Here is a 24,723-nt window from a genome sequence, read left to right on the forward strand (position 1 = left end):
AGTGAAGCCCGACGTGTGAAGCCCGACGTGTGAAGCCCGACGTGTGAAGCCCGACGTGTGAAGCCCGACGTGTGAAGCCCGTTGGAGGAAAGATCATTGACATATATTTGACATTTGTATAATTTTTTGTCCCATTTTTCATGAGCTGAAATGGCCGCTCTAAAATGTGCAGTTTTGATACGTCACGCTATTAAAATAAATATTCAAATAAACTTTGTCACCACACCTTGTTATTGGATTTTCAACATTGCACAACCAATTACATTTTTGTAAACTTAAGTTGACAATTTTATTTTAGAAAATGATTGGCACCCGGAGCTAGTATTTGGTTTCACAGCCTTTGGCCAAGATAACTGCAGACAAATGCTTCTTGTAGCCATCAATAAGCCTGCTGCACCTTTCTACTGGCAATTTGGCCCAGTTTTTAGCACCAAACTGCTCTGTTTCTTCAATGTTTGAGGCGTGCCCTCCACCAACTGCTGTTTTCAGATCTTGCCATAGGTTTTTGGACAATGGGTTGAATATTGGACTCCAAAACAAAACATGATGCCTTGCGCACGTTGCCAAAGAGCTCTAATTTTGTTTCATTAGTCCACAGAACATTTTCCCCAGGCTTGTTTAGGTGGGTTTTTCGAGAAGTTCAATCAGGGTTTCTTGTGTCTCCTTCAGCAGTGGTGTCTTCCTGTGTTTACCAACGACCAAATGAAACATTCAAAGAAAATAACATCCTCCCTTCAATCAAACATTGGGGAGGTTCGATATTGCTGTGGGGTTGCTCTGCTGCCTCTGGTACTGGGGGCCTTGAATGTGTTCAAGACATCATGAAATCAGCAGATGATCAAGTATGGCTGGGAATTGCCTGGGACCTCACTATACGATATTATCATGACACTTAAGTGCCGATACGATTTATATTGCGATTCTCACGATTCTTACAATTCTATCTGTGATTTATTGAGATTCCATGGTCCAAACATATTGCTCACCATACTGTATGTCTGCTGCAGAGGGACAAGAGAGACATGAGAAATTGAAGTAAAAGTGTTGAAACAAATTGGCTCCCTATTTAAAAAGAAGATGGAAAACAAGCTATGATAAAGAAATACTGGACTTTTGGTGCAGGTACAGCCAACTAACGCAGAAATAATGTTGCGATATTCTCAAAACGATACAACGTCCCAATATGTAAACGAATCTCTATTATCAAGGTGTTTTGGAATGCAATGTTCAACCCAGTGTCCAAAAACTGTATCTCTGGTGAAGGTTGTGGGTCATCCAAACACACATCAAAAGCACCCTGGAATGGTTCAAGAAGAAACATTGGACTGTTCTGGAGTGGCCAGCGAAGAGTCTAGATCTGAATCACATCCATAACCTAAGGCGAGAGCTCGAAACAGCAGTCGGACACCTCTCAAACATTGAAGAATTAGATCAGATCAGTATTAAATTAGATCAGCATTATCTCAGTTTGCTGCTGAAGACTAGGCCAAATTGCCAGTAGAAAGGTGCAGCAAGCTCATTGATGCCTACAAGAAGCACGTGTTGGCAGTTATCTTGGCCAAAGATTCCGCAACCAGGTACTACCTCCAGGGTGCAAATAATGTTGTCCATGCCTTTTGTCTTTATTTTCTAAATTAAAATTGTAAACCTACATTTACAAAAATGTCATTGGTTCTGCAATGTTGAAATCCAATAAGATGTGGAGACCAATACGTATTTGTTTATTTTTGTAACTTATTTGATAAGAGATAGAGAGTTATTAAAGAAAAGTGCAAGGGTGTGAATATATTTGGCAGCAACTGTATGTCAACAATCCTTACTCCAAAGGACTATTCTATGGATTACATTTCGTGAACATCCCCCGACTCATGGTATTTTTTTTTGTCTGGGTTTCGTGAGGAATCACTCAAAAGACTTTAAAGGAATAAGTCAAGGACTGGGGTCAGGTAGTGAGGTACTGCGGGGAGAGTAGGAGTTCCTACTTGTTTGTAGCGCCAGATAAGCCATGCTAAACCCTGACTTTGCCCTCCCTACTTGTCAGACAGCCAGCAATTGTTGAAACAAGGATTATCACTACACGCCCATAAGCAAGGACTAATAAGAGAAAAAAGCCTAGCACTTAACGCAGTATCCAAAATGAAGCTGTTATTTCAATGTTGGAAAGGGAGTTGATAATAAGGCTTTTTCAGTGACAGCGAAGGGCAGATGAAATACACCAAGGAGGACCACTGGTCTCTCTCCCTGGGGTTGTACAGGGAGTTATGAAGTCAGAAGAGAGGATCAAACTAGATAGAAAATCATTTTAAAACCAAAAGGACTGCTAATTAGACCATACAATGAGTGTACAAATCATTAGGAACACCTTCCTAATATTGAGTTGCACCACCACTTTTGCCCTCAGAACAGCCTAATTTCATCGGGGCATGGACTCTACAAGGTGTTGGAAGCGTTCCACAGGGATGCTGGCCCATGTTGACTCCAATGCTTCCCACAGTTGTGTCAAGTTGGCTGGATGTCCTTTTGGTGGTGGACCATTCTTGATACACACGGGAAACTGTTGAGCATGAAAAACCAAGCAGCGTTGTAGTTCTTGACACAAACCAGCGCGCCTGGCACCTACTTCCATAGCTCATTCAAAGGCACTTACATTTAGTGTCTGGCCCATTCACCCTCTAAATGGCACACATACACAATCCATGTCTCAATTGTCTCAAGGCTTAAAAATCCTTCTTCAACCTGTCTCCTCCCCTTCATCTACACTGACTGAATTGGATTTAACAAGTGACATGAATAAGGGATCATAGCTTTCACCTGGATTCTCCTGGTCAGAGCAGGTGTTCTTAATGTTGTGTATTAATCAGTGTATTTCACATTTACTATGGAGAGAATACATGTATTAGAACTTTACAACAGTGCAAGCTAGTGTTTCACCTTGTTTGACCCCGCGTGAGGAGGGAAGAAAATAAACAACCATGATAAAAGGATAAACAGCCTAGATAAACTGTCTAGGCAGGTTGGTAGACTGCCATGCTCTGCAGATTGTTCCAACTGTCCAGTAAGGGGCCAGTTGAGTTATTAGTGTCATTGAAGTGTCTCCAGGTAAAGTTTATGCAGGCTCAGATGCAGCCTCATAAAAACCTTGGCATTTCAAGCTCTCTCTCTGTCTGGCAGGGCTGTAGTCACCTTAGTTGCCCCCAAAGACATAACACAGGGTGTTCTTCAAAGGCTAAGAGAGAGAGAGCGAGAGCGAGAGAGAGAGAGCAAGAGCAAGAGAGAGCGAGAGAGCGCGTGAGAGAGAGAGAGAGAGCGCGACAGAGGGAGAGGGGGAGAGAGAGAGAGCGCGAGAGAGGGAGAGAGGGAGAGAGAGAGAGAGAGCAGGGCTAGACCTGTCATCACCATCAGACTGTCAGGGAGCATGACTTCACGGTCTATTCTGGTCCAAGGCTCTTGTCTGGGCTCATTTGGTCCTGTGGTTGGTGACCTTGAATATTGTCCTTTAAAGGAGAAGTTTACCCAAAATCCAGAAACTACCAAGTGATTCCATACATTGAAACTAGTTCAGTGGAGTTTGCACTCTCTCCTTGTAGTGCTGTAATGAAACAGCTGTAAAAAAAAGGGGGGGGGGGGGTCACATGACTCGTGTCATTGCTGGATGCATGCCTCGCTCTGTTCCATTGCCAGTAAAATCATGATTAAAAGATGTGCCCTTACACGGAACTTGATGTCACAGATTACATTTTTGGGGGGGAGAGAAGGAGCTGGTGCAAAAGATGATAGAGTTAGGCTTATCGCAGGTAAAGTTAGTTACAAAAAGTGGATAAAGAGTTGGCAGCAAGAGCAAGCTGGTGTTCGGTCCCTGGCTCCACTTTATACAGGAAACCAAAGGAAGAAGGCCCCAGATTTGACTGTTTTCCGATAAAAGATACGGAGAGATGCAGAAGACGGTTAGTAGAAATTCAAAATAGTAAATACAATGTAAATTCTCCTGCAGCCAACCTTGCATCGCTGCGTGTGTGTAACAAGCACTTGAGTGACGATGCATGTGAACGAGATATGCCATTTGAAACTACGGGGACGGAAAACCCGAAGGATACTACAAGACACAGCTGTCGCCACTGTGTTTCCATGGACTGGATCTGGCGCAGTGCCAAAATACAAAGGTGCGTTTGAGAAGAGAAAGTGACAAAGCATGCGTGCGGCAGTATGTAGCCTAGCCTGATCCTTAGCGTTCAAGGTGTTCTTATTGTGTTGTTACCATAGCACCATATCATAAAGACACAGGCGTAGGTGCTCTACAGGTTAGCATATGTGCCCTTTGTATTTATGACAGGGGGGGGGGGGGGGGTTGAGAGGCAGTAAACATTGTGTCACCTTACATTGCATAATAGAATACATCAAAAACATTGTGATGAATAAACATAGACTAAATAGTGCTTGGGGCTATTGTGAAAACATTAACTCACTAACGGTCCCGCTCATAGAGGTTGATGATAAGCGATCATTCAGTAAAGAAAAGTTTAGATACTTACTCGTTCGATAACTGTCCATTTGGCCCAGCTGGATCAGGGGTGCCCCTCCATTTTTGTTTTTCAGGACCGTTGATGTGGGCAGATACATCTCAGTGGTCGCAAAAGCAGACTAACTGCTCTCATCATCATTACGTTCCTACATTTCTGTAAGAATTGTAGTCACTTATTTGAATTCTCTGCAGCACAAACTCCACTGATCAAGTTTCAATGTATAGAATCACTTGGGAGTTTTCTGGATTTTGAGTCAACTTCTCCTTTAAGAGTTGTCCTAACCAGGCAGGCACCACAGCACCGCTCAGTGTTCAGACATCTAATGAATGACTGATTTCTGTAATTATTAACAACACTGACCTCAGTGTTATAAAGCAGTGATAACCATCACTTACATCAGCATGCCCACGTTGTCTCTGGTAGTTGATACACCAACCCACACGGCTTTGACCCACCACCACCGAGACAGACAGAGAACATTACTTACTGGCTACCTCCAGCGAGGCGTTGTGGCTGACGGCCTGGCCCAGGTAGTTACGGGCCACACACACGTAGCTGCCGTCGTCTGGTTTGCTGCGTCGGCCGTGGACGATACGTAGGAAGAAGAGGGAGCCGCTGGGCAGCAGCATGCGGTGGGAACGGGGGTTGTCCCGGTCTGTCTCCACACGCTCCCCGTCCTTGTACCACTCCACCGTGGGGGCAGGACGCCCCTCCGCCTTGCAGTTGAGGGTGGCTGGCTCCCCCTTGGACACAATGAGGTCGGAAGGGTGCTCCACTATCCGGGGAGGGGAGTCATCCTGACGAAGACGAGAGCCTGAGAAAAGAGGAAATATGACATGAGATTTATATTGCATGTGTGTTGGAGCAATCCCTGTCCACAAGCACAATGATAATCAGTAGCTCATGTCATGTCCCAAACATCACTCTGTCACATGAATTAATTCCTCAGCCTTATCCACCCTGAGCCTAATGCTACATTCATAACCAAGTGGGAAGATGGTCATTACCAGTTGTGAAGTTCACGTGCTTTGAACCCATTGGCTAATTGCCAACTAATGGCCAACAAGCTGCGTCAACCATAAACTAAAATTACAGCTATCATATGCTTGTAAACAAATGATAGTGTTAAAAAAAGATACGAATAGATTGCTTTTATAAATACTGTCTTGGAAATGCTGTTATCAAGGTCATTTCCTTAGTAAGTCACGTCAGAAGTCAGCATTTTGGAGAAGTCGGAGCTCATGGATGATCGACGAGTTTCCCACTAGTAATTACCAGTTGGAGGGGCATTCAAGCGGATATTTCCCAGTCGTATGTGGCAAATACCACCTTCCCACTTGGTTATGACCACAGCACTACCCATCACCCATAGGCCTGGGCCTCTCCCTTTTAACACACACAAAACTGTAGCACTCAGAGGAAGCATGTATCAGAAGAACTAGCTTATTAGAGTCTAGGGAAATAGAAACTACGTGGAGACTATATTAATCACACACACACACACAAATCTCTTACACACATACAATACACACACTAGCTATACATATCTCCAATGATTAGGAAGCCACACTGAGCCACAAACGCACACACCCAGCAGTACCTACAGTACATATCAGTCTCAGCAGTTGTTCCCTTCAGCAGCAGCAGTAGGTTTACAGTAATTAGACACAGTGCATTATCATTGCTGTGCCGGTGATTGTACCAACTGTAATCCTGTCTGACATTCTAATTAACACACATTGTCATGGGGCAGACACAATGTTTCTGTATTGTTTAAGGGCCCAGAGTCCCAGGAGGCAAACCACAGCAGTAAGCTGAGTTGACGAACAGAGGCCTTATTTTAGCATATCTTAGTAAACACGTCTTCCCTAAAACCTCCACTAGGAAAACAACAATTGGTTTATAGCTGTGAGAGTATGATACCAGTATGTTCTGAGCTATAATATGAATATAAGAGGGAAAACCTAATGCTATTAATGACATTTTCAATATGGACTATATTATAGTTTCCAAGGCTCTTTCTCTATGTTGATAAGAGAGAAATTGAATTTAAATTTAAATTGAGAGAGAGAGACGTTTACTTTGAAACATCTACAACCCCGCTAAAGGAATGTGATCATATTGAACACAGCGAAAGCGATTCCGGGCGATTCTCTCTTGTGAAGTGGCGAAGCGGCCGGGTCTAGCTATTAATCAACTACCGTTCGTCAGAAGCCTGCATCATAGTCTTTGATCCTGCTGTCGGCACAGTAACGCAGCGATGCCCTTTGGTCTGCTGACTGTAACAGAATATCTCTGGATCTCAGAGAGAGAGAGGAAGAGAACACTGCTGGTCCAGTGTGTTTCATTAAAGAAGGCTTTGAAGTGTTCCCATGGTCTGTCATGGGGTTCAACCCTCCCTACTAAATTATTTATTTTATATATATCAGGGGATATTTATTTAAGGAATTACACATTAGCATTCTGCTGGTTAAGTGGTGCAAAGCTGCAGAGGCTGGCTGATTGGGAGCTGGGCAGGCAGTGGGCAGCCGGACAGGCAGTGGGCAGCCAGACAGGCAGCGAGCAGCCGGACAGGCAGCGGGCAGCCGGACAGACAGTGGGCAGAATGAAGGGGTAAAGCTCCATTCTCTGCTCTTTCAAAAAAAGGTATTATGAGTGGAGAGGGAGCATGGAACCCAGTCCACCAGGACCACAACACACACTCTCAGCATGGATCCCTACTCTGAGTATCATCCATCACCACACACACACACACACACGCCACACTGCAAACAATCACACAATCCTTCTCTTTCTCCTCCTATTCTGTTTATCTGTCACTCATTCCACAGTGCCCTGGCCTCCTGAGTCCCTCCCTCCCTCAGGGGACATAAGACAAAGGCTCCTCACTGTGCTCTGTGTTCCGGCCTCCCTCCCACAGCGGACATGAGACAAAGGCTCCTCACTGTGCTCTGTGTTCCGGCCTCCCTCCCTCAGGGGACATGAGACAAAGGCTCCTCACTGAGCTCTGTGTTCCGGCCTCCCTCCATCAGCGGACATGAGACAAAGTCTCCTCACTGTGCTCTGTGTTCCGGCCTCCCTCCCTCAGGGGACATGAGACAAAGGCTCCTCACTGTGCTCTGTGTTTTGGCCTCCCTCCCTCAGGGGACATGAGACAAAGGCTCCTCACTGAGCTCTGTGTTCCGGCCTCCCTCCCTCAGGGGACATGAGACAAAGGCTCCTCACTGAGCTCTGTGTTCCGGCCTCCCTCCATCCTTCTATCCTTCCATCTCTCCAGATTTAACTAATTTGCTTCACTGTTACGACTGATGAAGGACATTTGTACAGGTTCTACTGTAGGTATGCTTACTATTTCACCAGATCCACTTTGGCATTAAAGGGTTTAAGTGCTGAACTAAGTGTGTGTAGTGTGATTCTCTGTGTGGTGTGTATCTATACTGTATTTTTGTGAAAACTGTGGAGGGCTATGTAATGGAAAAGGAATTTGAGAGGATAGACAAAAAACAGATGATCTAAGAGAGAGAGAGAGAGAGAGAGAGAGAGAGAGAGGGGTTGGAGGGGGAGGAGCAGGGGGGTAATAATGTCCAGTAACTGCAGCCATTTGTGGGTGGTATTTCACCTGTTTTACTGCCTGTTGGGAGCAGGAGGTTGTGATTTGGCTGCTCTTTCATGTGGCTAAGAGTGGTTCACACAGTGCTGACTTAAAGCGTCCGCATGCTTCCCATCCGAAACAGTTTGCGCATATACTGTGTTATGAGAAATATGGCAGCAAACCTCTTAGTTAAATGTAAAATTGTGCGACTATGATCTCCTCAGCAAGAACATCAAAATTAATGACAGATTTCCAGAGTTATCTTAGATTAATTTAGACTATTTTGAAGAAGTGTATACTGGCTATGGCGTCGCAAGATGGACAAAGAGTACTATTGCCGCTTTTCCAAACAAATATATTTTAAGGGAGTATGCGAGGCAAAGATGTTCACTTCACCTAGCCGAGTTCTGCTAGGAGCAAACTGAACCTGCAGACCTGCTTACAGTGCCTGTAGTGGCCCTGACTGGGGAGTTAAATCGTTTATAAAGTTTTTATGGGGATATGATGCTGTAGTGTAGAGACAGAGTCCTAACTCACAGACCAACACCAGAGAAGCTGCAACACATTACTCTACAGAGACTGTGGGGAGAGGAGCAGGCACACTACTTAAATCACACAACCAACATTTCAGCCACATACATACATAGTATCAGTCAAACGTTTGGACACCTTCACATTCAAGGGTTTTTCTTTATTTATACTATCTTCTACATTGTAGAATAATAATGAAGACATCAAAACTATGAAATAACACATATGGAATCATGTAGTAACCACAAAAAGTGTTAAACACTCTTGGCATTCTCTCAACCAGCTTCACCTGGAATGCTTTTCCAACAGTCTTGAAAGAGTTCCCACATATGCTGAGCACTTGCTGGCTGCTTTTCTTTCACTCTCCTTCTTGGTCAAATAGCCCTTACATAGCCTGGAGGTGTGTTGGGTCATTGTCCTATTGAAAAGCAAATGATAGTCCCATTAAGCACAAACCAGATTGGATGGCATATCGCTGCAGAATGCTGTGGTAGCCAAGCTGGTTAAGTGTGCCTTGAATTCTAAATAAATCCCTGACAGTGTCACCAGCAAAGCACCCCGCACCATCACACCTCCTCCTCTGTCCTTCACGGTGGGAACTATACATGTGGAAATCATCCGTTCGCCTTCTCTGTGTGTCAGAAAGACATGGTTGTTGGAATCAAAAATCGCAAATTTGGACTCATCAGACCAAAGGACAGATTTCCACCAGTCTAATATCCATTACTCATGTTTCTTGGCCCAAGCAAGTCTCTTCTTATTATTGTGTCCTTTAGTAGTGGTTTCATGGCAGCAATTCAACCATGAAGGCCTGATTCCCGCAGTCTCCTCTAAACAGTTGATGTTGAGATATGTTTGTTACTTGAACTCCGTGAAGCATTTATTTGGACTGCAATCTGAGGTGCAATTAACTCTAATGAACTTATCCTCTGCAGCAGAGGTAACTCTGGGTCTTCCTTTCCTGTGGCGGTCCTCATGAGAGACAGTTTCATCATAGAGCTTAATGGTTTTTGTGACTGCACTTGAAGGAACTTTCAAAGATCATTACATTTTCCGGATTGACTGACCTATCCACAAATGTACATTTAACAACGCACACCTGTTAATTGAAATGCATTCCAGGTGACTACCTCATGAAGCTGGTTGAGATAATGCCAAGAGTGTGCAAAGTTGTCATCAAGGCAAAGGGTGGCTACCTTGAAGAATCTCAAATATAAATATATTTTGATTTGTTTAACACTTTTTTGGTTACTACATGATTCCATATGTGTTATTTCAAAGTTTTGATATCTCACTGTTATTCTACACTGTAGAAAATAGTAAAAATGTACTACAAATAGTGATGATATACAACAGAGATGCTATGACTACAGTGCAGTATGTAATTCCACTGGCTCAACAGAATTCTAGACACAGTCCTCACTGGAAGGGTGTTGCTGGGAATTTCACCGAAAGAGGGCATGCAGATCGATCAACTGCTACTTCAAATCAGCCTCACCCTGAATCACACGCACACACATGGGTACACACACACACGACCATTGCACCCCATATCCCCCATTAGGTTGTAGGTAGAGGGAAACAAGGGGCTGATCTATGGAAAGATCGATAGCCTCTACACTCTCCACTTCATCAGTGGGGCCTTCGGGAAGTAAGATGGGACAGAGGGCCAAGTGGTACAGTACTCTTTCCTCGTGTTGCATGGTATACCGAAACGCTGGCACTTCTCGATACTTGGTACTATACTTTTTCTTACTTTCGGTACTTCTGTCAAATGTGTCTCACATCGTCTACTGACTGAGAGAGGATCAAGTCTGTCTTTCAGTGTAGCTGATGTCCCCTTATAGCGTGATAGCACCATGACCTGCTCCGCTTACTTCTTGCTAGATCTAGCCTGACATGAGGAACCACTGAACTCACTGGGAATCTGGGCTGCATCATCACCTATGCTGCACAGAAGTTAACACACTTGAATAACGCAACACGGCATGTAGAAATGTTGAAACTGCTAATTACTGTTCCCAAAACAATATCCAGAATAGGCTAGAACACTACAACACAAGAAGATACTAGTAACTTCCAGCTTTGAAGGCTAACTGTCCTTGTTTGCTAACAGCTGAAGCCAATTCACTACCCTAGTACCACAACACAACATTTTGCTGCTTACAAAGCTGATAGTCACCAAAAATGTTATTCATTCACTTCGTCTCCTCCGCCTTACGTCTCTCCAAGTCAAGATCGTCTTTGATCAAGCCTCGAACTGACTTTGTGTGTGAATGACTTTATGGGTCTTAAAGAGACAGCGCACACTTTTATAAAATAAGAGATTACTTATTCTATACAAATGTTGTTGATCAGTACGAGAAAAGTAGTCCCAAATGGAAGGTAAACAGATAGTTTTTCATCTGTATCCTCGTGAAATCAGCCAAAACAAGCTCAATAACTCAATGCATGCACACATTTCTATTGAATATGCATTCACTTGTATTGTGAAAAGACCTAGGCTACATCTTGATTTACCCAGTTTATCAAGATATTTACATTCAAATGTGTAGTTAGAATGGTACAAAAGTCAAATTGATTGTATAATTAATGCTTACATAACAACATTTCCTACGTAATGATACTGAACTTAAAAGATCTGTCTGGATTAAATCCCATTCTGTGACTTTGGCTAATACGCAAAACATTTTTGCCATGGTATCATGTTGGTATCAATTATCGTGATGGTATCGAATATCGTGATACTAAACCTGGTATCGATAAGTCAAAATTCTGGTATTGTGACAACACTACTCTTTCCTTTCCCAGTAAGGATCAGTACTCTGGCCCCTGGATAACATTTAAAACATACCAGGTCAGAGAACCTAGAAAGATTGTCTTGTCTTCCTGAGAACACTGATCTAATTGAGTCTTACAATCCTGAAACAATGCACAACATAATTATTGGGTGTTTTTCGAAGGCAGGTGAGAGGGCGCCGTCAAGCATTTCAAATGAATACACACAAACACAAACACATCCACACACAAACAACTCCAAGGTGAAAAGATAGCAAACCAACCACCTAGCCGCAGGGCAAAATCATACATATTTCATTTGAATTACAATTAACACTCCGTGCAAACATATTCAGAAGGATATAATAAATTGCGAGGAGAAAGGCAGCCAGGCTCCCCAGTTGCCTATTCTCTGCACGCTCTTTGTTTTGCTTGTTTTAATTGTGTTGGGTTTGTGCCTAAGGGTTGGAGAAGCTCCCTGAGCTGGCTGGTGTATCGCCCTACCACAGGTGGCCTTCAGCAAGACCAGGCTTTATCTGCAAAGACCCAGCAGCAAGACAGCACGTAATCAACAAGCACACACACACACACACACACACACACACACACACACACACACACACACACACACACACACACACACACACACACACACACACACACACACACACACACACACACACACACACACACACACACACCAAAGGTCATTTGTAACAGCTATGCCAGACATACACTTACTTCATATGTCTGTCAATCATCCCTGAGGCTGTTCTGCTGTAGTGACGGGAATCAGCTTTGGTGTGAAGGATGAGGGGATAACGAGGGGAATACGAGAGAGGATGGGAGGAGAGAGTGAAGGAGGGAGGACGGCAGAGGTGAATCTCCTCTGTCTTTTCAGAACTGCCCTGGGTTCTCTTTCCAGGAACAGACAAATAGAATGTGAAATCACACATATGCCATTAGATAAAACCAAGCAGGAGACAATAGTATTGTTTGTCCACTGACTGGGAAGAAGATCTGATATCCAGCACACCTTCTACCCAGGTAATGTATGGATGGATGAATGAATAAGTGGATGAATTAATGAATGAATTAATGAATGAATGAATGTCAAAACAGGCATCCTCATCTTAACTAAACCGCCAAAAGGACCAGGCAGTGACTGTCTGAGCATATGTTGAATATTACATCGCTGTGATCAAGTGTGGTTTCACGATTCCGTTGGTGGGCCTGAATCAGTACATCCCGAGTAAGTCCTTTACGTTCCTGTGTCTCAGTTTACCAAACACGGTGTGATGCCATGAGCGGGGTGATGCAAACACACCACTTAAAGAGATGAGATATCAACCGCAAATCAAAGCACTGCACTGGGGATTACACTGGCTGCCATCTCTCAATGAAAAGTAACTCCTCCACAGGTAGAAAACCACATTATTGCTCATACACACACACACACACACACACACACACACACACACACACACACACACACACACACACACACACACACACACACACACACACACACACACACACACACACACACACACACACACACACACACACACACACACACACACACACACACACACACAAACACACACAGGGAATGAGCCATGAAAACTGATCTGGCGATAAAGCCGTTCCACTAGCAGCAGGGTGAAGAGGTGTAGCGTTGGGTTACAGTTTCTGGCCCAGCTTCACACACACACCAGGCCCTCTAAAAGCACTCCTTAAACAATGCACATTATTGTCTACTCGCTGGTTCCCTTAACCCAGGTACTTGAGTTGCGGTTGGTGACATTGACACGTGTGGAATGCTTTAGCCTCTATGTCACCCCCTGGTACCGGTGACGCCGGGTATGACATCACCCCATCACATGGAGACTCCTGGCCAATCAGGACTGAGATAGCAAGTGAAGTAAATCTGTGCCTGGGGTGACATGGGATTGATTGTCTATGTGTGTCCGGGGGATGATACTGTGGCAAATAGTAATATAATCTGTGCATACTCCCCTCTCATCCGTTTGGCCAAATGTCATAGACAGGAATAGGAGGGAAATGGATTCTTTAAAATGGATCACAATGAACCTCAATGGTCTTCTCACTATCTATCATAACAGTGGACATACACAAACACAGCAAACATAGCACTCAGCACTCACATGCAACATATATAGAAAGTTACACTGAGTGTACAAAATATTAGGAACACCTTCCCAATATTGAGTTGACACACTTTTGCCCTCAGAACAGCCTCAATTCATCAGGGCATGGACTCTACAAGGTGTTCCACAGAGAAGCAGGCCCATGTTGACTCCAATGCTTCCCAAAGTTGTGTCAAGTTGCCTGGATGTCCTTTGGCTGGTGGACCATTCTTGATACACGGAAAACGGTTGAGCGTGAGAAAGCCAGCAGCGTTGCAGTTCTTGACACACTCAAACTGGTGTGCCTGGGACCTACTACCATACCCTGTTCAAAAGGCAGTTACATATGTTGTCTTGCCCATTCACACTGACTGACACATACACAATCCATGTCTTAATTGTCTCAAGGCTTAAAAATAATTATTTAACCTGTCTCCTCCCCTTCATCTACACTGACTGAAGAGTATATAACAGGTGACACCAATAAGGGATAATAGCTTTCACCTGGATTCACCTGGTCAGTCTATGTCATGGAAAGAGCAGGTGTTCCTAATGTTTTGTGCACTCAGTGTACAATACACACAATTTAACTAGATAAATATCTACTGTCAAACTCCCTAATTCCTTTGCATAATACCATGTGTCACTATGACTATAGCTGGTAGCAAACTATCCAGGCCTAATGAGAGCAGGCAGGTATGAGAAGGGAGGAGGCAGTATAAGGGCTATAGAACAGAGAGCAAAAGGACTGCTTGTTAAAATATTCTTATGTGTCCATAGAAGTCTGTTAGCTGCCTTGTTGTGATCCGCAGGCTAGGCCAAGGATTACTATCCACACTCTAATTGGTCTGACAGAGATTTGGAGCTTGCTGGTACCTAGTTACTGGTCTATGCCTTGTAACAACATCACTCGTTTGGAGAGAGAGGTCTACCGTCTCTAAGGCTAATACAACACAGAGTTATTTAGAAGAACAAGAACAAAAACAAAAAAAGAGATTTCTATTGTTATGGTTTGGTGTTTTTTTTATTGACTCTACTTGAGATTCTTTAACAGAGCAAAATGGGTTGTGGTCTTGAATTAGGTCAGTGTGTCTGTCTCCTGAGAAGGTTTTAGTATTTTGTCAAGCCTAACGCTGGGGAGACCCCCATACCCTATACCTAATGACCTCATCCCTCTGGGGTTGTTTACGAGATGTCGCTGGCTGGGATCTGGGATGGGAACTAACAGGGAAAACCAGGATGGTATCCAGGGGAAGAGTTCAGTGCTGGCATGGAATACTGCCCTGGACGTGGATGTGATGGGAACGGACAGGATCAGGTTGTGTGAGAAAGTCCACTGGAAATCAGAGAGAGAGAAGCTGCTCCGCTCCGAACGTTAAGTGGAGAAAATTGGAGGAAAGTTTGTCTAAGAACTCTCTCAGTTAAACCAGAATGAAGAAGTTAATAAGACCATCCTCTCTTCACCCCCCCCCCCCTCCATCTCTCTCTCCTTCCCCCCTCTCTATCTCTTCCCTGGCCAATTTTATAATGAGTTCTGGCAAATGTGGATTCAGCAGAACATCAAAGGATGTGCAGGAGCAGAGCAGTGTTTCTGGGTAATCACACGTGTTGAAATATTCATTCATCTGTTGGTTACTACACCTCTCCACTGACCAAGTACTCACCGTATGCCTCAACTCACCCAGGGGATGCACATCAAATCACCCCAATGGGAAATATGGTCAAATAAGGCCATAACAAATTGATTCTGTCCTCTCCATACCAGTAACTTCAAAGTCAACCAAGACAATGTCAAGTCACCCACTACTTCACAGTCTGTGTTTCCCATGCCTTCCAGACACGTATTCCAGACATACACACACAGTCACACACTCAGGGTCTTTATAGTGAAATACTCTCAGGCTGTATAAATTACAATTAAATGAACAGCTGAAATCTGTCATTCACTCAGGTATGTGGGAGAAAAATGTGTGTATAAACTAAAGTAAAAAATAATAAAAAGTAAACAAATTAAATAACAATAACAAGGCTATATACAGGGGGTACCGGTACCAAGTCAGTGTGCGGTGTAACTTGAGGTAATTTGTATATGTAGGTAGGGGTGAAGTGACTATGCATAGATAATAAACAGCGTGTAGCAGCAGTGTACAAAACAAATGGGGGGGGTTCAACGTATATAGTCTGGTGGCCATTGATTAATCATTCAGCAGTCTATGGTTTGGGGGTAGAAGCTGTTAAGGAGCCTTTTGGTCCTAGACTTGGCGCTCCGGTACCGCTTGCTGTGCAGTAGCAGAGAAAACAGTCTATGAATTGGGTGACTGAAGTCTCTGACAATTTTATGGTCTTTCCTCTGACACCGCCTATTAAATGTCAGGAAGCTTGGCCCCAGTGATGTACTGGGCCGTACACACTACCCTCTGTAGCACCTTACAGTCAGATGCCGAGCAGTTGCCATACCAGGCGGTGATGCAACCGGTCAGGACTCTCTTGATGGTGTAGCTGTAGAACTTTTTGAGGATCTGGGGACCCATGGCAAATCTTTTCAGTCTCCTGAGGGGAAAAGGTTTTGTCGTGCCCGCTTCACGTCTGTCTTGGTGTGTTTGGACCATGATAGATCGTTGGTGATGTGGACACCAAGGAACTTGAAACTCTCAACCCGCTCCACTACAGCCCCATCGATGTTAATGGGGGCCTGTTCAGCCCGCCTTTTCCTGTAGTCCATGATCAGCTCGTTTGTCTTGATCACATTGAGGGAGAGGTTGTTGTCCTGGCACAACACTGCCAGTTCTCTGACCTATAGGCTTTCTCATCGTTGTCGGTGATCAGGCTACCACTGTTGTGTCGTCAGCAAAGTTAACAATGGTGTTAGAGTCGTGTTTGGCCACGCAGTCATGGGTGAACAGCGAGTACAGGAGGGGACTAAGTACACACCCCTGAGGGGCCCCAGTGTTGAGGATCAGCGTGGCAGATGTGTTTGTTGCCTACCCTTACCACCTGGGGGGCAGCCCATCAGAAAGTCCAGGATCCAGTTGCAGAGGGAGGTGTTTAGTCCCAAGGTCTTTAGCCTAGTGATGAGCTTCGTGGGCACTATGGTGTTGAATGCTGAGCTGCAGTCAATGAACAGCATTCTCACATAGGTGTTCCTTTGTCCAGGTGGGAAAGGGCAGTGTGAAGTGCGATTGAGATTTCGTCATCTGTGGATCTGTTGGGGCGGTATGCGAATTGGAGTGAGTCTAGGGTATCCGTGAGAGTGCTGTTGATGTGAGCCATGACCAGCCTTTCAAAGCACTTCATGGCTACCGACGTGAGTGCTACGGAGCGATAATCATTTAGGCAGGTTACTTTCGCTTCCTTGGGCACAGGGTCTATGGTGGTCTGCTTTATACATGTAGGTATTACAGACTTGGTCAGAGAGAGGTTGAAAATGTCAGTAAAGTCACTTCCCAGTTGGTCCGCGCATGCTCTAAGTACACGTCCTGGTAATCTGTCTGGCCCCGCGGCTTTGTGAATGATGGCCTGTTTAAAGGTCTTGCTCACATCGGCTACCGAGAGCGTTATCACACAGTCATCCAGAACACTGGTGCTCTCACGCATGTGTGCTTGCCTTGAAGCAAGCATAAAAGGTATTTAGCTCATCTGGTAGGCTCGCGTCACTAGGCAGCTCGCGTCTGGGTTTCCCTTTGTAGTCCGTAATAGTTTTCAAGCCCTGCCACAGCTGACGAGCGTCAGAGCTGGTGTAGTTGGATTCAATCTTAATCCTGTATTGACGCTTTGCTTGTTTGATAAAAATTTGGTAAAAATGATTTAAGTTTGCCTGCGTTAAAGTCCACGGCCACTAGGAGCGCCGCTTTTGGATGAGCATTTTCTTGTTTGCTTATGGCCTTATAGAGTTGGTTGAGTGCGGTCCTAGTGCCAGCATCAGTCTGTGGTGGTAAATAGACAGCTAAGAATAATATAGCAGAGAACTCTCTTGGTAGATAAGGTGGTCTACAGCTTATCATAAGGTACTCTACCTCAGGCGAGCTATACCTCGCGACTTCTTTAATATTAGACATCTTGCACCAGCTGTTATTGACAAATAGACACACATCCCCACCCCTCATCTTACCAGACGTAGCTTCTCTGTTCTGCCGGTGCATAGAAAAACCCGCAAGCTCTATATTATCCGTGTCGTCGTTCAGCCACGACTCGGTGAAACATAAGAAATCACAGTTTTTTATATCCCGTTGATAGGATAATCTTAATCGTAGGTCATCAATTTTATTTTCCAATGATTGCACATTAGCCAATAGAACGGATGGCAATTCGCTCGCCTACAAATTCTCAGAAGGCAGCCCAACCTCCGCCCCCTTTTTCTCTGTCCTTTCTTCACGCATATGATGGGGATTTGGGCCTGTTCCAGGGAAAGCAGTATATCCTTCTCTTCGATCTCGTTAAAGGAAAAAGCTTCTTCCAGTTCGAGGAGAGTAATCACTGTTCTGATGTCCAGAAGTTATTTTTGGTCATAAGAGATGGTAGCAGCAACATTATGTACAAAATAAGTAAAAACTAAGTTACAAACAACACAAAAAAACGAACAAAATAGCACAGTTGGTTAGGAGCATGTAAAATGTCAGCCATCCTCTTCGGCGCCATCTTAACAGTCTTACTGCATGATTGCAGCGGATTTACTAATGCATTAGTTCTAATAGCTATGTTGATTATGACATTACTTTAGCTAATATGGGGACAATGATGTAGGCTGTGTGTAGCGGTTATGATATGGTTTGGCGTGGAAACGTCACATACAGCTGTTGTGTTGTGAATTGAAGTCCACAAGCGACAAAGGGAAAAGGTGAGAGGAGGCGAGCGCATAGATGCGAGAAGAAATACAATGTGGCTGCTATGAAAGTGAACTGTGTTTACGCGTGATCAGGGGTGTATTCATTCTGCTGATTCTGTTGAGAAACGTTTCCTAAACGGAAGCAACTGGAACGAAACGGGGATAAACGTACCTGAATTTGTCCAAAACAAACTCTTGTTTACAACTGTTGGACTAATGATTACACCCTATGATCAGCTAGATGCAGGCAAGAATGTGCAAGAAGGTATTGAACTTGTCACTGTCTGCCACCTCAAACTCTTCTCTCGACCTGTGTGCACCTACGTTCATTCATAGGCTAGGTTGTAGCAACCTCATGATGGGTATAGGGAAAATTAGAGTATCATGTAGTAGCCTAAACTTATTGCTGTTACATTGAACTGGGTGAATGGAATATGAATGACAGTCATCCAATATGGTGTAATAGAAATAAGGCCAGGCTAATGAAAAATAATACCCTCCTCCCTCATCTGAAACGGCACCGACCGCCACTGGTGTGTGTGTGTGTCAGCATGAACAGCATGTATTTTAGATCTTAATGACACCCTGGCAGCGGCAGCCAGATGTCAACTCTCTGTCACACTGTGAGGAGACAGCCTGAGCAGCACTGTGCACCAAGTCATTTACACAGCAGCATAGAACCATAGCCCACTCAGGAGTGCATATCCCCACTTCTAGAATCCCCATCACAAACACACACAACCACATAAACACCCTCTTACAACTTGAAACAACTCTCTCACCATGGCCGGTCTACGGAGGCTATTTCCAAGGTCCTGTGGAACAGCAGAATGAATGGTCGAAGGCCTTGATGTTATTGGCCTGAATGGGAATTAAATGGCATCATAAATCCAAGGCAGGATTGAGATTCCGAGAAGGCTGCTGTTTCCAGAGAAGGCTGAGCCCAGATGAGGGGCACAGAGGGAGAGGGAGGGAGGGAGGGAGGGAGGGAGGGAGGGAGGGAGGGAGGGAGGGAGGGAGGGAGGGAGGGAGGGAGGGAGGGAAAGAAAACAATCCCGGGAGCAGCCTGGCGGAATGAAGGGATCTTTGGGAAAATGGCGTTGGGATTTAACGCGTGCTTAACAAGGCAACATAAATATTAGAATGGTAAATTAATGAGGGGCAAATTCACCCGGAGGAGGCATTTTCTATCAATACAGCCACAGTAAAGCGCCTGGCTGGGACATCGTTAAAAAGACATTCACTTCTGTGAGGGGGGGGGGGCTAGGGGACAGATAAGTGTTCCCCTAGCCTGGCCAAGGCCACAGTTAGTCATTAGCTGGACTGGAAGCTGGGAGATCCACACTGGGACTGGGAGCTGAGACAAATCTACCCTGGGGGCTAAGGTTGTGAGCTTATGAACCACACATTATAACTCCCATCTTACTCCCAGGACCCACACCAGTCTTTATGAGTGATTAAGGCTGGGAACAACTGAGCCTTCATCCCCACTCTGACCCAGTCCACATTACAGAGGCTCTCATCCCTCTTATTCAGTCTTATCCTACTGTGGTATATGCTATGGAACCATCCCTCAAACACAACACATCTGCAAAACAATTTGACCTTTGAGAATGTCAATAAAAAAAAATTACAGAGGGAAGAGTGGCAATAAAACACACAGTCCAGCGATGCAGTGCCCTGCCATAGAGAAGTCATTATGGTGAAGAAAAGTCCTTCCTAGAGCTCTATAATTACCCAACCTGAATCCACAGGAATTCTGCTAATGTCAATCACCCCCCCAGGACACCTCTTCCCCCTCGACTAGATGACATCTCCAATTGTATCGCGTCTCCCTTTCTCTCTCCCCTCGCACGCTGCATGCTGGTATTAAGGGATTCCTATAGGCACTTTGCGTGATGTATGTGTGTGTGTAGAGAGACAGAGAAACTGAGAGACAGCAATCTATGCTCTAACAGCAGTGGGTGGGTTCAGTGAAAGATGAGGCAGTGTGGATGGAGTGGACTCCATGTGGCTAGAGGGGGTAGGATTAAAGGCTTATGACATTTGCACTCCAGGACACTCATTATACAGCAGCCACGCAACCCTGCATAACCTCCCATCAATCCAACTATTATGTCGAGGCCTTGAATCAAAAAATATCAACCATGCGTTATTATCAATCGCACAAGACATCATGTTGTCAGAAGCAGCAGTACACTATTGTGCGTGTGTGTGTATCAGAGACACTGCAGGTTTGAACGTTGAGGTGAAACCAAGGTGTGTTGCTGCTGAGCTGAGCACGGTGCGGAGCGGTGTTCTACAGGAGCAAATGTCAGTGAGATTAATGACTATCTGAAGTTCCCTTTTATCACGGAGCTCATCCACACAGCCACAGATGCTCTGCCTGGATCTCTCATGAGTTCATTATTTCCACACACAACCACCAGAGACCACAAATGTCAGAGAAAGCACCACTCAACAGCTCTGATCCCCACCCCCTACACTCCCTCCACCCCCCAATCCCACCACCCCCATCACCCTGGAGCAATTTCTTCCGATGAGGTAAGGTTTCAATTTCAGATAGTCACAAAGGCATCAAATTTAGCTTGAAGTAGCAGTTTGAGCGCCTCTGCAATGGAGGGGCTGGCGGATCGCCACACACTGTGGTCGTTACTCAACTCGAGACTTTTATATTCGGGGAGAGAGACGAGAAGGGCTCTGGATGTACTGTAACCCAGCCTGAGAGAGACGGACTGAGTGCACTGCTACCTCTACTGCAGAGGAGGAACAATAGCCATCATCATCAGCTTACTGCAGACCATACAGGACACAGGAACAGGAGGATATTGTTATGATCACTCAGCGATGAAGTATTTGTGATGTGTACATTAGACTGAATAGATGAGAGATACGTATTCATGGCTTTTGTATCTGCTGCATTCAGTTGTGTATGGCTGAACAAACCGAACAGACAAGCCTGTTCCTGGTCCTTATCTCGGGCTCCACCTGAAATGCTGCGCACACCCGCGCTTTATAACACACACGCGTACGCACATGGACACACACACACTATAACAAACACTGTACACCGAAACCGTATAGGCCCACAAACGCCCACACACACACAGTACACATACAAACTCTATACACAAACACACATACTAACTCAATCACTCCCACGTCGTACAGCAACTATCTCCCTCCCTCACTAATGAAATCCCCCTTCATTCCAGCTCTTAATTAGAAGCCTCCAGACACTGGGTCCGTCCGTCCGTCCATACTGAGTGCTGCTCTGCTAGGAGAGGAGACTGGCTCCAGATAGGTCAGGCAGGCTGAGGCTCCATTACAAGGTCAACCTTTGGTTAATTAAGCTGAAGATAGGCATGTCCACTCTCTGTGATAACAAGGTTAGCCCTCAGGGCACAATACTATACTGCTGCTGCTGATGAGGCACTCTCCCTCACTCCCTCTAAGACTGCAGAGTAACTCAAATCAGCCATGTTAGGTGAAGAGTGGCTGGAGGACAGGAGCTGGTTTGATGGGACTTGATTTGATGTGATGGAGAGGGGCTGTGGTAGAGCATACCGACCACACCATGCTGAGCCCAGGCCAGACCAGACCAGGAATGATGCCAGCCTCTCGGGACTGGAGCTATGATTGGGATGGTTAATCCATCCACATGGTTGAACCACCGCCACTGAGGCCCGGTAAACCAAGCCGCCACAATGGAGGAGCCAAGAGCGCCAAACACAATAGAAGAATGTTCACAATTACAGTATTCCAAGACAGTGAATCAGGCTATTTTCTCCATAGTGATTAAAATGAATTTATTCCATGGGAACGACATTATGACAGAGACTGACTCCTTAAAGAGTCAGAGTCCCGACTCTTTAAAATGTTAATGCATGGGTTTTAAAGTGGGAAATCAACACGTATCCAGCAGAATTCTGTCGACATCTAATAGAAAGTGTCCCTGACGCACATCGACAGGCTGATCTCAGCTTATCGTCACACCACCGCATTGACTCCCAGTCCGGACCCCCCTCGCTTTCTCTTCCTCATTCAGATGAGGAAAGCTGCTGGGGTTTAGGGTAAGAATAGTGGGGTGGGATGAGGGCAGGTATAATGCAGCAGGGGTGTATTCAATCACAAATAATTATGGGAACTATTGGAGCCTTCAGCTTGACTCATTACACATGCTTATCAATGGATCCCAGGCCCCAGCATTACAGCTACTGGCTCATCATAGATCTGCAAATGAAGTGTGGGTTGGTCTCTTTAATAAAAGAGAATGGCACGGATGGGAAAGCTACTCATTAGGATTCAGTCTTCCCTTGAAAGCTTTGAACTGTGTATCTGGTGTGTCACCAATGACTGGCTAAGCGAGGGGGAGAGAGAAGGAGGATTGAGTGTGTGGTACAGGGATAATGTGCATTCCTCGCCTATCATCCCTAACGAGACTGAGCTGTTTCACACATCCTGATTAGCTCTAATCCTGGGTTTAATTAGTCAAAGAGCCAAGCTAATCACTAATGGGTGTGCGTGTGTGTGTGTGTGTGTGTGTGTGTGTGTGTGTGTGTGTGTGTGTGTGTGTGTGTGTGTGTGTGTGTGTGTGTGTGTGTGTGTGTGTGTGTGTGTGTGTGTGTGTGTGTGTGTGTGTGTGTGTGTGTGTGTGTGCGTGCGTGCATGTGAAGAGTACTGATCTCATATTTAGTCCATCAATCGATAGGCACCTTTATAGACCTGTCAGAGTTGACACAGAGCCAGATGAACATCAGCAACTGCTATTGACCTGCTATCACCATGGCATTTTACAGCTTACCTTTTAAAAACACTATTCCTCCCACACACACCTCCCACACAAACGTAATCCTCCATTAACCATAGACTAACTCATTTCCCATTGAAATCCAATTGGGGCAGGTGGGTGGTTTGTGATATGTTGGGGGGGAACTGTTAATGATGAGGTAGGCCCTAGAACAGTGGGTGCTAATTGAACTTAGAGAAGAGGGCATGTTGTCTGAGATCTGTCACTGTACTGTCAGGAAGGGTATGGGAGGAGGTGGAGCGGGAGGACAAGAAGAGGGTCAAATATGAAGCTAGTTATGAGTCAATCTGTCAAGGTGGGTCCTGTCTGGGTTAAATAAACAATGTTGTATGATGAGATGAGGGGTACTTGTCTCTAGGTGCCCTGAGTGTGTGGCATGCAACCCGATCACATTATATTACATTTCTTCTGTAAACATACAAGGTTTTGTGTAAACCCTCACATCCAGGGTGTGAAGCTGCCTAATAGTTGTGTTTTAGTAAACGCTCAGCTGATGTCAAGAACACTATAATGAATTCCAGGGGATTTAAGAGAATGTAGATGTGTAGGGGAGTCCTGAGGGCTTGGGTTAGACTCCCACATAGAAAAGGCGAGGGGGACAAGACGGGGGAGGGAGGTGGGGTGGGGAGGGGAGAGTGGTTAGTCAGACCCTCTCCCTCTGACCACAGGAGGCTCCTTGTAGGAAACCAGCTAGGGGAAATGGGTGAGGGGAACAGCCTTTTATTTGATGAAACATTTCCACCTAGGTCGGCACTGCTCAATGGGTTCCTCTCTGTATTCAGCCACAGTTTATTTAGGGGAAAAGCTGATATTGACGCTCCAAAAACAAACACAGCATAACGTAGGTCACTATTAGGTCCTTGTTTATAGGTTAAAACCCCACTGGGGTATTGGCAACCCATGAGGCCTTGTCATAACAGCATAATATCCACTCCAAATGTGTTTTTCACAAAGACTCTTTTGAAAGCCATCTGAGAGTGAAACCAGCTGGCTGACCCTCTCCACACACACACACACACACACACACACACACACACACACACACACACACACACACACACACACACACACACACACACACACACACTCCCTGTCTCCATATAGCTTTACTGCGGGAGGAGGAGGAGGAGGAGGAGGACACTGGCTGGAGAGCCAGAGTAAACAGACCCTCCAGAGCCGGACGCGTGGGATCCCTCCTGATCTCAACCAACCACAGACAACCTTATGGGCTGGAGAGAAAACTAAGCAGCGTTTATTTACAGAACCAATTATCCAAAACTGCCCTCGCTCGCACTGAGCACACAGCAGATGCCGGACACCTCAGAAGGACAGGAAGCTTTGGTAGAGATAGACCAAATAGCCTACAGTAAACCACAATACTCTTTGTATTCTTTAGCTTTGGGACCCATGGTCTATCCAGGTCAACAGACCAACATGGACCAGGTTGGTTGGTATGCAGAGGGAAGATTGCAGGTTTGGTTTGGGGTCAGTTGACAGGGTTGTTTGGGGGGGGGGTCCTT

General features: G+C 45.2%; 1 protein-coding gene across 1 annotated transcript in view; it reads right to left on the reverse strand.

Annotated features, from left to right (window-relative positions):
- Positions 1-24,723, reverse strand: part of LOC106603264 (roundabout homolog 1) — a 218,000-nt gene that overhangs the window by 115,910 nt on the left and 77,367 nt on the right. Inside the window, 1 exon segment of the mRNA XM_014196673.2 lies at positions 5,008-5,334. Within this exon segment, the coding sequence (XP_014052148.2) occupies positions 5,008-5,334 (327 nt within the window).

The sequence above is a fragment of the Salmo salar genome, chromosome ssa04 (genome assembly GCF_905237065.1).
Source record: "Salmo salar chromosome ssa04, Ssal_v3.1, whole genome shotgun sequence".
Classification (NCBI taxonomy): Eukaryota; Metazoa; Chordata; class Actinopteri; order Salmoniformes; family Salmonidae; genus Salmo; species Salmo salar.